This window comes from Saccostrea echinata, unplaced genomic scaffold (genome assembly GCF_033153115.1).
Source record: "Saccostrea echinata isolate AGI-Se365-2 ecotype Australia unplaced genomic scaffold, CSIRO_AGI_Sech_v1 ptg000009l, whole genome shotgun sequence".
Lineage (NCBI taxonomy): Eukaryota > Metazoa > Mollusca > Bivalvia > Ostreida > Ostreidae > Saccostrea > Saccostrea echinata.
Genome location: NW_026889758.1, coordinates 38,046,644 through 38,061,092, shown reverse-complemented (window position 1 = coordinate 38,061,092; position 14,449 = coordinate 38,046,644). Strand labels below are relative to the sequence as shown.

General features: G+C 34.6%; 2 protein-coding genes across 3 annotated transcripts; one reads left to right on the top strand and one right to left on the bottom strand.

Moving 5' to 3' along the window:
• Positions 1-1,431: 1,431 nt before the first annotated feature.
• LOC133182334 (ankyrin repeat and EF-hand domain-containing protein 1-like) lies at positions 1,432-7,291 on the bottom strand. Of its 2 annotated transcripts, XM_061317138.1 has the most exons (9): positions 7,199-7,291; positions 6,367-6,871; positions 5,885-6,084; positions 5,422-5,695; positions 4,270-5,080; positions 3,893-4,119; positions 3,371-3,564; positions 3,018-3,063; positions 2,196-2,292 (listed from the first exon to the last, which is right to left on the bottom strand). In XM_061317138.1, exons 2-8 carry the CDS (start codon positions 6,710-6,712, stop codon positions 3,031-3,033), a joined length of 2,085 nt encoding a protein of 694 aa, XP_061173122.1. In that variant the 5' UTR covers positions 6,713-6,871; positions 7,199-7,291; the 3' UTR covers positions 2,196-2,292; positions 3,018-3,030. The 2 variants fall into 2 exon arrangements, with proteins under 2 accessions (XP_061173121.1, XP_061173122.1); XM_061317137.1 differs by lacking the exon at positions 3,018-3,063 and having other exon boundaries at positions 1,432-2,292.
• Positions 7,292-10,727: 3,436 nt separating this feature from the next.
• LOC133183664 (glutathione peroxidase 2-like) lies at positions 10,728-12,580 on the top strand. The gene is made up of 2 exons (XM_061318598.1): positions 10,728-11,048; positions 12,006-12,580. Exons 1-2 carry the CDS (start codon positions 10,812-10,814, stop codon positions 12,360-12,362), a joined length of 594 nt encoding a protein of 197 aa, XP_061174582.1. The 5' UTR covers positions 10,728-10,811; the 3' UTR covers positions 12,363-12,580.
• Positions 12,581-14,449: the final 1,869 nt, after the last annotated feature.

Here is a 14,449-nt window from a genome sequence, read left to right as displayed (position 1 = left end):
CAGTCGGGTTTGGTCACCGGTGGACAGATTGCTCAGTTGGTAGAACACCTGACTGGAGATTTAGGGGGCCTGGGTTCGAATCCTGGTCTGGTCCATTGCCTTTTTCTCCTCTCCTATTACATTTGGTGCCCTGGAAGTATTCTCAGGTAGTTTAGATTCAATTTTGTTCAAATCAGGGCCCCTGGGTGAAAGGTGGGACTACAAAAAGGGATCAAAGTTTTACAGGTAAAGGAAAATTCTTTAAAAATCTTCTTACATACATCAGGGCCATAATAAGCCTTTATTTGCAAGCATCATCAGGTAGTATATATTCAAATTTGTTTAGATCAATGCTTCCAGGGGGATCACAGTTTTACAAGGAAAATAGGAACAATCTTTTCAAGAGTGGCAAAGCCAATTACTATATCATATCAATATGCAAACAATCATAAGAAATAGGAACTGTCTCAACAAATCTTTTCAAGAGAACAGGCAAGGCCATACTATATCATATCAATATGCAAACAATCGTAAGTTCTGTTGATTAGTTTTTTTTTTTTTCTCATTCAAATGGACCCTGGGGGTTAGCTGGGGCTTAACTCAGAGATCAGATTTTACATAATGCTATTTTACAGGAAAAAATCTTTTAAAAATCTTCTACAGAACAGCAAGGGCATGTTAGTCATATCAATATTAAAGCATCTCAGTTTTGAGGGGATTCAAGCTGGTTAAATCATAACCCCTTGAGGCTAGGTAGGGACCACAATATGGAGTCAAAAGTTTTTATTGGAATACAAGAGAGGGAAAAAATCTTTCATAAATCTTCCTCTGAAGAACAGGAGGGCCAAGGTGACTCGGGTGAGCATTGTGGCCCATGGGCCTCCTGTTTTTAGCTTTTCCTGCTGAATTCTGATAGTTGTTTAATAACTTATACACTGACATATTTTTCCTCCTTTTGGTCCACTTTCAATGAAATTATGGCTGCAACTTTGTAAATTTGAAAACTTCAAACAAATTATTTGTATGTATGACCTTTTCCTAAAATGTCCCTACTTTCTGCAAGTTGTCACTGAAGTTTTGATTGCAACTGTTCACTGAGTTTCATTTGGATTTAACTTTTAACAAAGAGTGTTAAAATATTGGTTAGTGTATATTATGGACCCACTTTTATTCCAACACATGAAGTATTACTGTGGAGTCATTGTAATTTGTGAGAACCAAATTTTATGGTTACTTAAAATTTACTTTGGGCTTATAATCAATTTGAGGGGGTGGGGTGAGAGGGTAGAACTAATTTGGCAAATGTCTCAATATAATATGATAGAGATCACCTATAATTTGATATTTGCCCAGGTTTTAAATTAACCCATAAAAACCTTGAGAATTGAACCCCATAAAATATAATGATTCCACAGTATTTCATTAAATGTAGTAAAGCAATAAATTTTTACAAAAAAATATTTTATTTGATAAAATGACTTTAAAAAGTGTTAACAAGTACACAGACTCTTCAGTACATCCAACTAAATAAAATGCATACCCTCACATGTAACATTATATTTAACAAAAGAGATAACTGACACATCAAAGACAGTCATGCTCAAAGAATGAACATTTCAAAAATCAAATGCATGATTATTTAGTAAATTACAAAGAATAACTTCAAGGCTTTAAGAAATTATTTTGATGAATTTTGGAACAGGTTAATTAATTCAACCACGTCATAATGAATATTTCAAATATTCAAAGATAAAGGCACTTTAACCAGATGCCTCAATGAAACAAAGTAGCATATATCACAGAATATTGGCACTAAATCATAGAAAAATTAAAACAGTGTTGGAATATCACAAAAATAAAGACTTTGCATGTAAAAATGCAGATATATTTAAGCATTATAAAGAATAATAAAATCACAAATATGAAAAATAATTATCAGATCAGCAGTATATTTAGTAATTCATGCATTTCTCTTGGTGAATGAAATTACAAAAACTTCTATCAAAATTCACTTTATTAATCATCATCCCCCATCTCTTCACATTTCTTAGATACATTTTTATTGAAAGGCATTTCAAAGTCCTCAAAGTCCACCTCCCAGCCGTATCGTTCCCTGTTGACTTGTCGCTGTTTAATGAGTTCATCACTGGTTGGCTGTTTGGTCCAGGGAATCAGAGGCGTGTATGTAATGTCCTCCTGCTCATCCATGCCCCCTGCTAAAGCTGATGCAGCCCTTAGAATGGAGCCTTTCCTCTGCCTTGGGGGTTGATCGTCAAACTCCCCAAATCCAAGAGGTCCTGAGTGAGAATGATGCTACAATACATAGAAAAAATACAAGCCTGTGAATTATTTTAATCAGGTTTACATTTAGCTTTAATAGGAAATAAATCAAAGAAAAATTTGATTTTATGTCTGACTAGATTTCTTTAAAAAAATTCTTTTAAGTTCAATATGAGTTTAACATTCAGAGGTAATTACTGGTATTCAAAAAAAAAAAGATTTAGAGGTTAACAGACACATATCAAGCACTAATGTTAAGATAAACTAATCTTGATTAAGGTGGCTCTAATTATTGCCAAAAAATGTGTCTAATGCCACAGGTACCCACGAATGTGCTCAACTAGGCAGTCACAAAAGCTTACGCCAAACTGTTTGTATTTCTAAAATTTGTATTAGTTTATATTGTCATGGAAATAAAATTGCAAAGTCAAGTTTCTACTGAATTGTTATCTTTATGAAACATGAATCTAACAAACAGTTTGTCTGGAAAAGGCAGTAATTATTATCTAAGTCACAGTACTACATTGATAGCTATAAAAGGAATAGGTATTAAAACTTTCTTAATGCAGTTATCATCTTGAAAGAGAATTTTTCGTCCAGGAAAATAGTTTAATTTCCTCCTTTTTCACAATTTTTAACAGAGTTGAGTATGCAATTCAATAAAGTTGCATTAAGAAAATTGCCACACTTGAAGGGTACATGTATTTAAGGTTTTACTCTCTTTTCACACCAAAACCAAAATGTTAAGAAATGCTTACATTGTGAGTTACACTAAACCATATTAGAACTCTGCCTTGAGGGTACCTGTGTTATACAGAGCAAAACAACACATTCACAAGCAAATCCAAAATTAAGTTCTTTTTTTTCTCAAACATTTCAACCATAAAAAGTAAACACAGTTACTGATCATTCTAGTAATTTTACAATTTAAAAAAAAAAATATTTGTGTTAAAAACTTTTTATTCACAGCCAAAATATCAAATTACCAGTACCTCTGAATTTATCCACTTTTAATTCTACAAATTAATTTATCTCCCCTTACTTTACAATGTTCTGGTGATAATCATAAAAGTAAACACATCTATGGTATCAAAACACTCCTAATACTTACAGCAACATTTTCCTTCATTTCAGGGGCTGGTCCTGATGAGGGTCGAGTGGTCTTGCCCCCTCCTCCTTTGCCACCTTTCTTTCCTTTACCCCCCTTCTTATCCCCCATGGCTGGCAGACTTTCCCATTTTAACTGTACAATATCTATGACCCTAGGGTCAGCCCAGGAGATGGCAACATCCATTGGGTTGTGACCTGAAATGTTCATAATTGGATACATTAAGTAAAACACCTTTTGAAACTGATCCACTAGTTCTGGGGTTGAAAGATTTTCACAACGCTGTAAAAGTATTCAAACTATTTAATACACTGTACTCTTATACTTTTAGTGCACTTCCACAGACTGACAGTATGAATTAATTTTTAAAAATCAAATATGGACCATGATTGTGCCATTTGTGATTGCACAAATGAATTCAAGACACTCCATTGCTCTAAATTTTGTATGTATAGCAGGCAATTAAGTACGTATACAGTTAAATAACTAGAGAGTACACATACAGGTATTGAGAGCATGTCTTACCCTTAGCATTTTCTGTCTGTACTTTACATCCCCTGCTGATGAGATATTCCACCACACTATCTCTAGAACTCTCTATGGCTCTAGTGAGTGGCGTACCACCATTCATTGTGGTGGCATCAATTTCAGCTCCATGCTCTATTAGGTATTCCACTACATCCAGCATACCAGCATGACAGGCATGGTGAAGGGGTGTCCATTTAAAGTTGTCCCTGGCATTGATCATTGCTCTGTTGAAAATAAAACTGACGTTAAAAGAGACAACTGTGAAGTAATAAATTTTTGTCTTCTTATACAACTTCTAAACTGACCGCATCTATATTTGTAATTTCTGTTGTTTATCTGGCACTGTTGTTTTGTGTAACTTGATGTACACTTACCCATTCTCCACAAGGAATTTGACCATATCGATTCTGCCAGTGGCACAAGCAACCATCAGCGGAGTCTTGTAGTATTTATCCCTGGTGTCCACAGTACTACCTCTCTGGAAGGCATTCTTTAAAGAGTCAAAGTCACCATTTTTAGCAGCATCAGCAATGTTCATGTACATTCTGTCTGGGTGGTTCAGGTACCAGGCAGAATCGTCCTGTAGAGGATGAGCTGGCGGTCTGTCTCTGTCAAAGCGGTTTGTGTCTGTGAAGTGAATGTGTCTCTCTATGAACATCTCAGGTGGTGCTCCTCCATAAGTCCTGGGTCCCTCATCCTGAGTACATATTGGCATAACAAGCTTGAACTTTCCCTTCTTTTTGCCTCCCTTACCCTTCTTTCCTTTCTTTTTCTTTTTGCCCTCAAAGGCACTCATTAAGTAGTTTTTATTCACATATTTTTTGCCTCCCACAAATTCATTAAAGTCAATATTGCCATCATGATTTTTGTCATGAGCTGTCAGAACTTTCTTCATATCTTCCTCCTCAACAGGTGCCCCCATTCCAGTCAAACTGTCAGCAAAGTTATCCTTCGTCACTGTTCCCTTCTCATCAGGGTCATATTTCATCATCATGTTGATGATCTTTTCCGATCTCTCATACACCCAGTCGTAAAGAGCTATGGCCCATGGTTCATTGTTTTTGCCAACTTTACCAAAGGCTTTCTCTGCTTTTCTACATTCTTTTGTAGCCTCTTTGTGATCTCTGTCTTTAGCCAATGTTCTACCAGTCTCTCCTTCGTTGTTTTTTGGCTTAGGATTGCAACCTAACAGAGAAATAAAGTTACATGTACTTGTATATTGGGTGAAATCAGATTTTTATACTCTTAGGTTCAGATTTTCTTTAAGTACATTTGAACTTCGGTATCTCGAACACTGATATCTCGAACACCATGGATATGTCGAAGTGATTTGGAAGTCCCAACCTCTTATTCTTTAAGTATTTTACCCTGGATATCTCGAATCCTTGGATATCTCGAAGTTTTTTCTCGGTCCCATTGAGTTCGAGATAACGAGGTTTGACTGTATATAAACATGCATTTGGAAAAGAACACCATGAGTTAACTCTGCAGTTCTAATCCACGTGACAATTTTTACATTTACTCACCTCTTTGTGCTAAGAATTTACAGCACATTCCATGGCCATTCATGGCAGCATTGTGAATTGGAGTATTTCCCTCTGAATTTGTCTGATCAAACATTGCACCATGTCCAGACATACAGGCCAAAACTGGTAGACTGCCTCCAATGGCAGCATAGTGGGCAGCATGATTATGCTTTATATCTAAAGCATTTACATCTGCTCCACGCTCCAGGATGGCACGAACAACTTTGACACTTCCACTGGCTGCAGCAGCCATTAGACACGTCTTCCCAGTTTTCTTGAAAAAAAAATAATTGAGGAACCTTAATAACTTATTAAATATATTCCTCTTCTCAAAAATATTCTGAATCAAAATGGAGTCTCAAAATACTAAAAAGTTCAGACAATAAAAATCAAAGAGACAATTAAAATTCTATAGCAATGAACTTGCATTATCTTATTGAATTTATTTAGTATGTTGATTTACCTCCTGTTTTCCATTTGGATTGGCACCTTTCTCTAAGAGTTGAATGCAGGCTTCCTCATTGTCCGTAGCTGTTTCACATGCATAGAGAAGTACAGGAATGCCCTCGGCTGATATGTTGTTAGGGTCTGCTCCATTTTCCACAGCTATTTCCAGACACTTAGCATGTCGTTCCGTAGGAGAGATGCAGTAAAATAGGATACCTAGTGATAATGAAGTGTGATATAAGACATTCTCCAAATGAGACTGCTACAATGGTTTGTATTGATTTTTACTCTTCTCTGTTAAGAGTGATAATTTGTTAGAATGAGAGAATGAGGGGAAAATATCAAAATTCAATGTCTTCTTTCTTAACTTATCATACTTAACTTTCAAAGTTAAATATGGATCTTATTGAGGATAATCTTGTATATTATATCAAATTGATATAATATACAAGATTATCCTCAATAAGATCCATATTTTGTCAAGCATGTAAACATTACCTTTGCCTTCCAAATCTTTGATATCCATCTTAGCACCAGCCTCCACCAATTTTTCCAGACACTGCACATGGCCATATTCCGCTGCTCTCATTGATGGGGACCTGCCCTTCAAATCCACAGCATCAGGATGGGCTCCAAGCCCAATTAAAAACTTTATCATTTCATCATCATTAGCCGCTGCAGCCACCCCAAGGGCTGTGAATCCTTCATTAGCATCATTGTAATTAATCAAATGTGGGACTCCATGATTTGTGAGTTTTTCTATTTGACTCATGTCCTTTTCACGAACACATTGTAATAGTTTGCACACCTGCAGTGTTTCTAGTCTTGTTTCAGCAACAGGCATTTTTATCTTTTTCTATTTTTTCTCTTGCTCCAATAGGGAAATTGACTAGAACTTTTTTATGGTTTATCAATGATGAGGGTGTTTAATGATTGCTTGTACTCATCATGCCATTGTAAATATTTAATGTGTTTTCATTCCAAAGTACTTCCAATGTTAAAGCTACAAGATAAAGTGATATTGTGCTGTAGCATAAAGGATCATGTACTGTACGTGAATGCTGCATTAATTTGTATAAACACTTACGATTTATATATCTATCTATCTATGTTTACTTGCCACAATCGAAAATATTACTATTAAATTCAAATTTTAACCATCTGATTCAATGGAGGAAAAATATGCTCAATATCTTCAGATCACATCAAAATCCATCTGACTTAATTTGGTCCATCATATGGAAGTGCATTGATCACGCAAACTGTGGCGATAAAACGAGAATTTTCCGACTCCTTAATCATTACATTTATAAAACATGAAGTAAGGTACCTGTTGTCTTACGAGAGGCTGACAGGAAATCTTGTTATCAAGGAGTGCGTGTTGATGTCTTCTATTTCATTATTTATTCATTTTGACGAGCTTAACCCGCCATTGCTGTTTGTTTGTCTCTAAGGAAGCGGTTTTGCTTTCGTAAACACTCGGCTTTTTCCATAGCGAGCGAAGGCACCTGCTGGGAGCTCTGTAACGTGTGTAAGCGGGTAATCGGTAATCTGTCAGCAAACTGGGAAGATTGGGAAAGGGGAAGGAAAGTCTTGACAAAACATTTATGTTAAGCTCACATTACACATTGTAATTATAAGTATAACCTATTGTAAAATTGTAAGTTTCTGTCATTTAATTAACACCCCTCATGTAGAAATCATGGATCCACCACTGTCAGTCATTCTACAAAAACATGACCAATTAAGAATTTTTTATGTCGCTTACAAATTTTCGTTGTAATATCTAAACTATGAATTTCAAAGATCGATTTCAACTTTAAGACTTAACATACACACATGGTTTTGTTTGTAAATATTTACCGATATACATGCAGTTAAAGTTTTGATATGAATCATTTCGAATAGATTGCAATGAATGCTACAAAAGTTTTTTTTATCCTATATAAAAAGAAATCAAACCACTTCTCGCAAAGAAATACATGGATCTCCTTTCATGCCAAATCATAGAATGTCGCTTAAAATCGATTAACTTCCGTAACGATTTTGTTTTAAATTTCAATTTGAACAGTTGAAATTTCAATGCTGATTCAATCTGAAATTTTATCTGAAAGTGACCACGGAACCTTATATCATCGATTCTAGTTGCGAGTCAGCTATTTTAGACGATTACATTTTCGAGACATAACAAAATGTATTAGACAAAAACAGTTGTCTCTCTTAAAAATTTAACTTCCATAACGGTAATTAAGGAAAGTTTTTTTGCATTAAAGGTATAATTTTTTTATTATTATTTTGGGAGCGAAATGCTTCATACTTTTATTTCATATCCTAAAACAAACTTTGATTTTAACCATTAAAGAGAATTTTAACTTTATTGTTGGGAATTAAATTCCGTAACGATTAACTTCAGTAACGATATTTTTCCCAAATATTTAATTTAAATTCGGATTCATGCGAGACTTCATGAATCATACTTTAGCGTTCTTTACTGAACATCAGGAACAAAAAATTGGTCAAATTCAGCTTTATTTAAAAAATAATAAGGCTTGTTCAAGCATTAACTTCCGTAACATTACCTTAAAATCAATGATATATTGAAACTGTTGTAAAAAGTTAACGATACCAGATTTGTGGATAATTCTTTGTTTTCAAATTCACTGATATGTCCTTTAGAGAATTATGATGTTCGTTTTGCTATTTGAAACATTTTTTTTTTCTTCATGTTATATATTCTGAATTTGTCCATTTATCGTAGAATGACTGTTTTTTTTTTTAAATACTGTTAGTACGTTTTATCACGGGCACCTGAGGCATGAATGGTGTACCCCCCTCCCCCGCCACCTTCTGAGAATTTTATTAGACATGAAAATTTATCAAAAATGCATGGATTATTATGCGCCTATCATACCCATGTGTTAAATTTTAGGGATTACCCCTCTACGGTATATATATATATATATATATATATATATATATATATATATATATATATATATATATATATATATATATATATATATATATATATATATATACCTTTAATCTATAAAAGAGTGTGGACCCCCCTCTCCCTTGACTGGAACGAAAAAATAATTTGACCTGTAATTTTATATATATATATATATATATATATATATATATATATATATATATATATATATATATATATATATATATATATATATATATATATATATATAAACGTAGAGGGGCAATCTCCTAAGACTTTTAAACAAAATCGGAAAATGATGGTCAGATATCGGAATGTAGGAATGATAGGCTAGGAATTTATGTATTTTTAAGTTTTCGTGTCTAATAAAAAAAAATCTCAGAAGGTTACAGGTGAGGGTTACACCATCCATACGTCAACTTAGTGCCTGTGTGATTTACTATATCTAGCATAATTCTTATGACTGAGTGTAATAGTAATTATCCAGAACTTTGCTGATAATTTTCACTCAGATCTCATGCAGTGTATAAATTATTATTAATCATATAATGATCCATGAAATCAAGCCCCCTCCCCACACCCGATATACCTTTAATCTATAAAAGAGTGTGGACCCCCCTCTCCCTTGACTGGAATGAAAAAATAATTTGACTTGAAATTTTCCAGCCCCCCCCCCCCCTCCGAATCAAAAGGTCATCCCCTTAGTGAACGGTGTAGAAGCAGACCGAGAACCAACCTACATGACAATTCTTGTGCCACTTCTCGGAGTAGTGGAAAGATTCGGGGGTTGGGGGGTTGGGGTTGGGGGTTATAGTTTGTGTATACCTATGTATATGATACCGTTATTGTGGGACTCTGCTTTTAAGGACAGACGATACGTTCCTCAATAATATATAATTTTTTCTAAGATTTTGTTATTGAAGTATTACTACTCTCATATGTTTACTCGCAAAAAATTGAGGTACCTTACCAGGCATTTGTCGAAGATACCGGAGGATGTTGTTTCCTATAAAATCCTTTTGGAAAAAACTTAATTTGCCAATTTTACATCTTTTAGTGTTTCAATTTTTTAAAGACAATTAGAAATCAGTTTAGAAATCAGAAAGTATTTAGAATTTTGAGTATTTTCCATTCAATACGAAGATATACAAAACAGATATTTGAGGAACGTATCGTCTGAAAATGTATGGGGTTATATTAATGCAATGTACACTTTATAAACAAGATTCAGCGAAACTTATCAAGAAATTTTCAAACAATATAGATATTATACGATTCTTAATTCTTTACATTTTTCCGATTTTTGGTCTAGATAAGTAGTAGGTGGGTAAAAAGGTATTTTTTGTAATTCTAACTACGGTCTGTCACGATACATATCCTGGATTCAGTTTTGATGCCGAGTATTCGTGTACTGGTAAATGAGTATCCTTGATTCATCCTTCTTCACAGGGAAAAAAAGCAACAATAACTGAAATCATACATGATTTTTGACAATATTACTGATGAACACACCCCTCCCTGCGCAAATATAACCCCCTCACCCAAAACAATAAAAAGCAAACAGTACAATAAACGCACACATAAAACAAATGCAGACCATATTAGTATCAGGGGAAAGAAAGTTTCCGAGTTTTGTCAGTCTCTTTTTTCCCCTTGTAAATGGATTTTTCAGATTGGGGGGGGGGGGGTATCTTCTGCCTACCTCCACTTTGAAAAAAAAGATCGATGCTATGTGCCTGAAACAAAAGACAAGGGAATAAAAAATAAATAAAATAAAGATAAAAAATATAAATAGATGAATTTTATAGACATACCTGTTTCATCTTGAAATGTACCCTATGTTGCCGCATTACCTAGTATTGATCGGTCGAGTTTTATGTCATTCATAGTGTATAGGTTGTATGCAGATATAAACAGTCAAGCAAAAAGATATCTATTGTTAGATATATATTTAACGTCCGGGATTTACAGAACTTAAACTAGTTTAAACATGGCAAGCGTTAAGAGCCCGGTAAAAATTGAAAATTTTCTCCAGTTTTCGGCGAAAACTTTACAGGGCGAGAAGATAGATTTCAGTCAGTATGAGGGGAAGGTAATCCTGGCGGTGAATGTGGCATCCCTGTGAGACACCACCAAGAGGGACTACCCGATGATGAACCAGCTCGCCGAAAAATTCGCCGGGAAGCTGGTGGTTCTCGGGTTTCCCTCCAACCAGTTCGGGCACCAGGTAAAAATTATTTCTTCTTAATTGTTAAACAGATTATAAATAATTTGTGACATCTAATATAAGAGAGAGAGAGGGGGGAGAGAGAGAGAGTTTGATAACGCTATACAAATTGTATCAACGAAAGTCAACAAAAGTTTCTTTATTTTAATCTTTCCATTGTGAAAAATTTAAAATTGATTTGTATTTGCATTTGTGCTGCATTTTTTTTTTTTTTTTGCAAACAAACGAATATTACCATAGAGGCACTGGGAATTATCTGCACTGATCGACTGGTTCTGGTATTTAAATTGTAAGGTTCTGTCATGGCTGTGTAATGAATGTTTTCTGACCTGTTCTATTCAGAAGGCATGCATGTATTTTACTAGATTAATTCAAACTGAACTGAACAAGATTTGTTCATACTCCGCCCCCACCTTTAAGTATCAAAGTACGTTTAATCCTTACAGAAAGAGTGAAAAAAGTAATCTATCTTTTGCTCAAATGTACTGTAGCTAACATTACAACCAATCTAAACTCAAAATCATAGCAAAGAACAGTTTTGCTTGTTCATGTACCAAATGTTGATAAGAGGGTTTTTGTCCATCTTTGGGACAGTGCATATTTTCCATGTCAAAAACATTGCTGTCGGCGTAACACGCATCAAAAAAAGACTTAATTAAAATATCACAGTTACATATAATCAATTTCAAATCGAAAAGAGATTGAGGGTGAAGTCCAACCACAAGCTCAATCTGTCAAGTCTGCTCATTTGTTTTCTTTTCTTTTTTTTTTTAATTTTACTATAAAATGATTCTGCTACACGATAATATTAAAAACTACTGTGTGTGAGTGTTTTAAGCTACTTCACGAGGTAACTGGCGTTTTTCTAAGCAGCTCTAACCAAGAACCAGTAAGGTAGTGTCCATATCTGATTGTGTGTGATTAAAACCTGTCTACATGTATATTTTAAATTCACAGGAAAACGGAAATGGAGTAGAAATTTTGAACACTCTGAAATACGTTCGACCAGGTGATGGATTCGAACCAAAATTTCCTGTCTTTGAAAAACTAGAAGTGAATGGTGAAAATGCTCATCCCATCTTTAAATTTCTGAGAGACAGACTTCCCATTCCAAGTGATGAGGCTACATCGTTTATGTCCAACGCTAGCAAGATTATCTGGGCTCCCGTAACTAGGACTGATATCGCATGGAACTTTGAGAAATTCTTGATAACACCAGACGGCAAACCGTACCGACGATACAGTAGATACTACATAATGACAAACATTCAGAGCGACATTAAAAAACTTATAGACGAATATAACGTGAAATAATGTTTACAATTGTATGTGTCATTTAATTTATTAAAATTTATTCATTTATGGTCAACAAGCATTCTGTACATGGGTAAAGGTGACGTCTTCATGACTGTTCTTCTATAAAGCTCGCTATTTTGGAGTTAGGAGAATATGATGTTCAGTGACATCTACCTTTATCCATATATAAAATCTTGTTGTTTCGTGCAATTTTAAAATAAATATTGCGGGACAAACTGTGTATATTTTAGATAGTGGTCCAAGAAAACATCTACAAGCGGCAAACTCTATCAGCAGATTTCACTCAATTGTGCAAACCACTTCTGTTTGCCTTCGTTACTGAAAATTTATAAACTCCCTAAAGCTATGTCATTTATTTGATTTAGCGCTTAGGTTATTGTTTGCATCAACGATATTTTCTTCCTAATTTATTTGATGAGAATACAGGTCTAAGCCTTGCGGCGATGAAACATGAATGTATCCAAACTAAATAAAGAATCTGGACAGGTAATTTCAATCACAGACACACCCACAGGCTTAGTTTCTCCTTTTAGAAATACTAGTAGTTGACCAAGTTAAGGTGGCATACACCAAATCACAGGTTAACTAAAACAGCGCTATGACTGGCTTGAAAGAAATTCTAGACAAACCCTTCTTTCCATATTATATAGGTGTATCAAGCTTTATTATTTCCCCAAAGGTGTTTGTCAGCTAGCAACACTATTGGTTGCATCATATACATCATAAACAACCTCTTCGGTTCCGCTGTAGCTGAAACCAGAAGATGCAATGTCACTTCTGTTAAGGGAAGCACACCAATTTTTCTTGTTGAACCCCCCCCCCCGTTTCTGCGAAAGCGCAGGGACATTAAATTTCATTCGTCTGTTAGAAAAACTTCAACTTTGGGCATAACATTTGCTTGATCGAAGATAGGGCTATCATATATTTCAGTTGTGAATTATCCGTGATAAAGCCTTTCCGAATGTACTATATTGATCTTGTGACATTGACCTTGAAATTTGACCAACTTTTCAAAAATGTTAACATGGAAAATAACTTTTCAATAAGAGAAAATAGGGCTTTCATATTTTGTATTTTAATTACTGAGACGATACCTTTTCGAGTGTCCAATGATTTTTTTTTATCCCTTACCCTTGAAATTTCACCTACTTTCCAAAAATCTTAACATTGATCATAACTTTTGAATGAGAGAAAAGAAAGCTTTCATATCTTATTTATTCATTTCCTGTGGTAATTTCAAGGAGTATTATCATTTTTTACCTTGACCTTCAACTTTGACCTACTTTAAAAAAAGCTGTAACATTTGTACCTGAAGAGACTGAACTTTATACTTTTCATCATTATGTGCATTACTTGTACATGTGGTAAGACATTTCACGGTGTACTATTTTTTACCTCATAACCTAGACCAGTTTGACTTGTAAAACTCAAATCTTGGCTGAAACTTTTGCACCAGAACATATTCCAAAAATAGAGAACATTTTTTTTGTTTGCATAATGGATAGACAAGCCAGTTACAATCATTGTAACTCACCAATAAGACCCCAAAAGCCTTAGCCTTATAACAGATTTTTCTAGTAGTCACTTACGGAAAAATGTTGAAACATCTGTCACAATATAAAAAAAAACCTATAAACTCTCTTTGTTGAGTTTTGTTTTATCCCTTGTTTGAATTGTATCCTGCAGATAACTCTCATCCGGTCGTCTATATATGGGTTCAATAGAGTACAAACAAAATATTGTACAGTTCAAGTGCGGATATATTGTGATCACAGCGGTTTGCCCCCATGAAAAACTCGAAAATGCAGTTGCTTCCAAATTGGATTTAAAAGTCGTCTCCCTCTAGCCAGTTGGGGGTGTGGGGTAGTATGGGGTGGAGGTATTCATCATTGAATTATTTAAGTCCACTGTGGTAAAATTCCTATTTACTGCATTGTCCTTTAATTTTTTAAACTCTAAGGCTAACTAAATGATCTGAATTTAAATACATAGGGTGATTCAGGATTTTTCTTTTTCGGGGGGGGGGGGGGGGATGCTAAATTGGATTTTCAGTGTAATAAACTTTGCTTAATACTGTGGAGTAA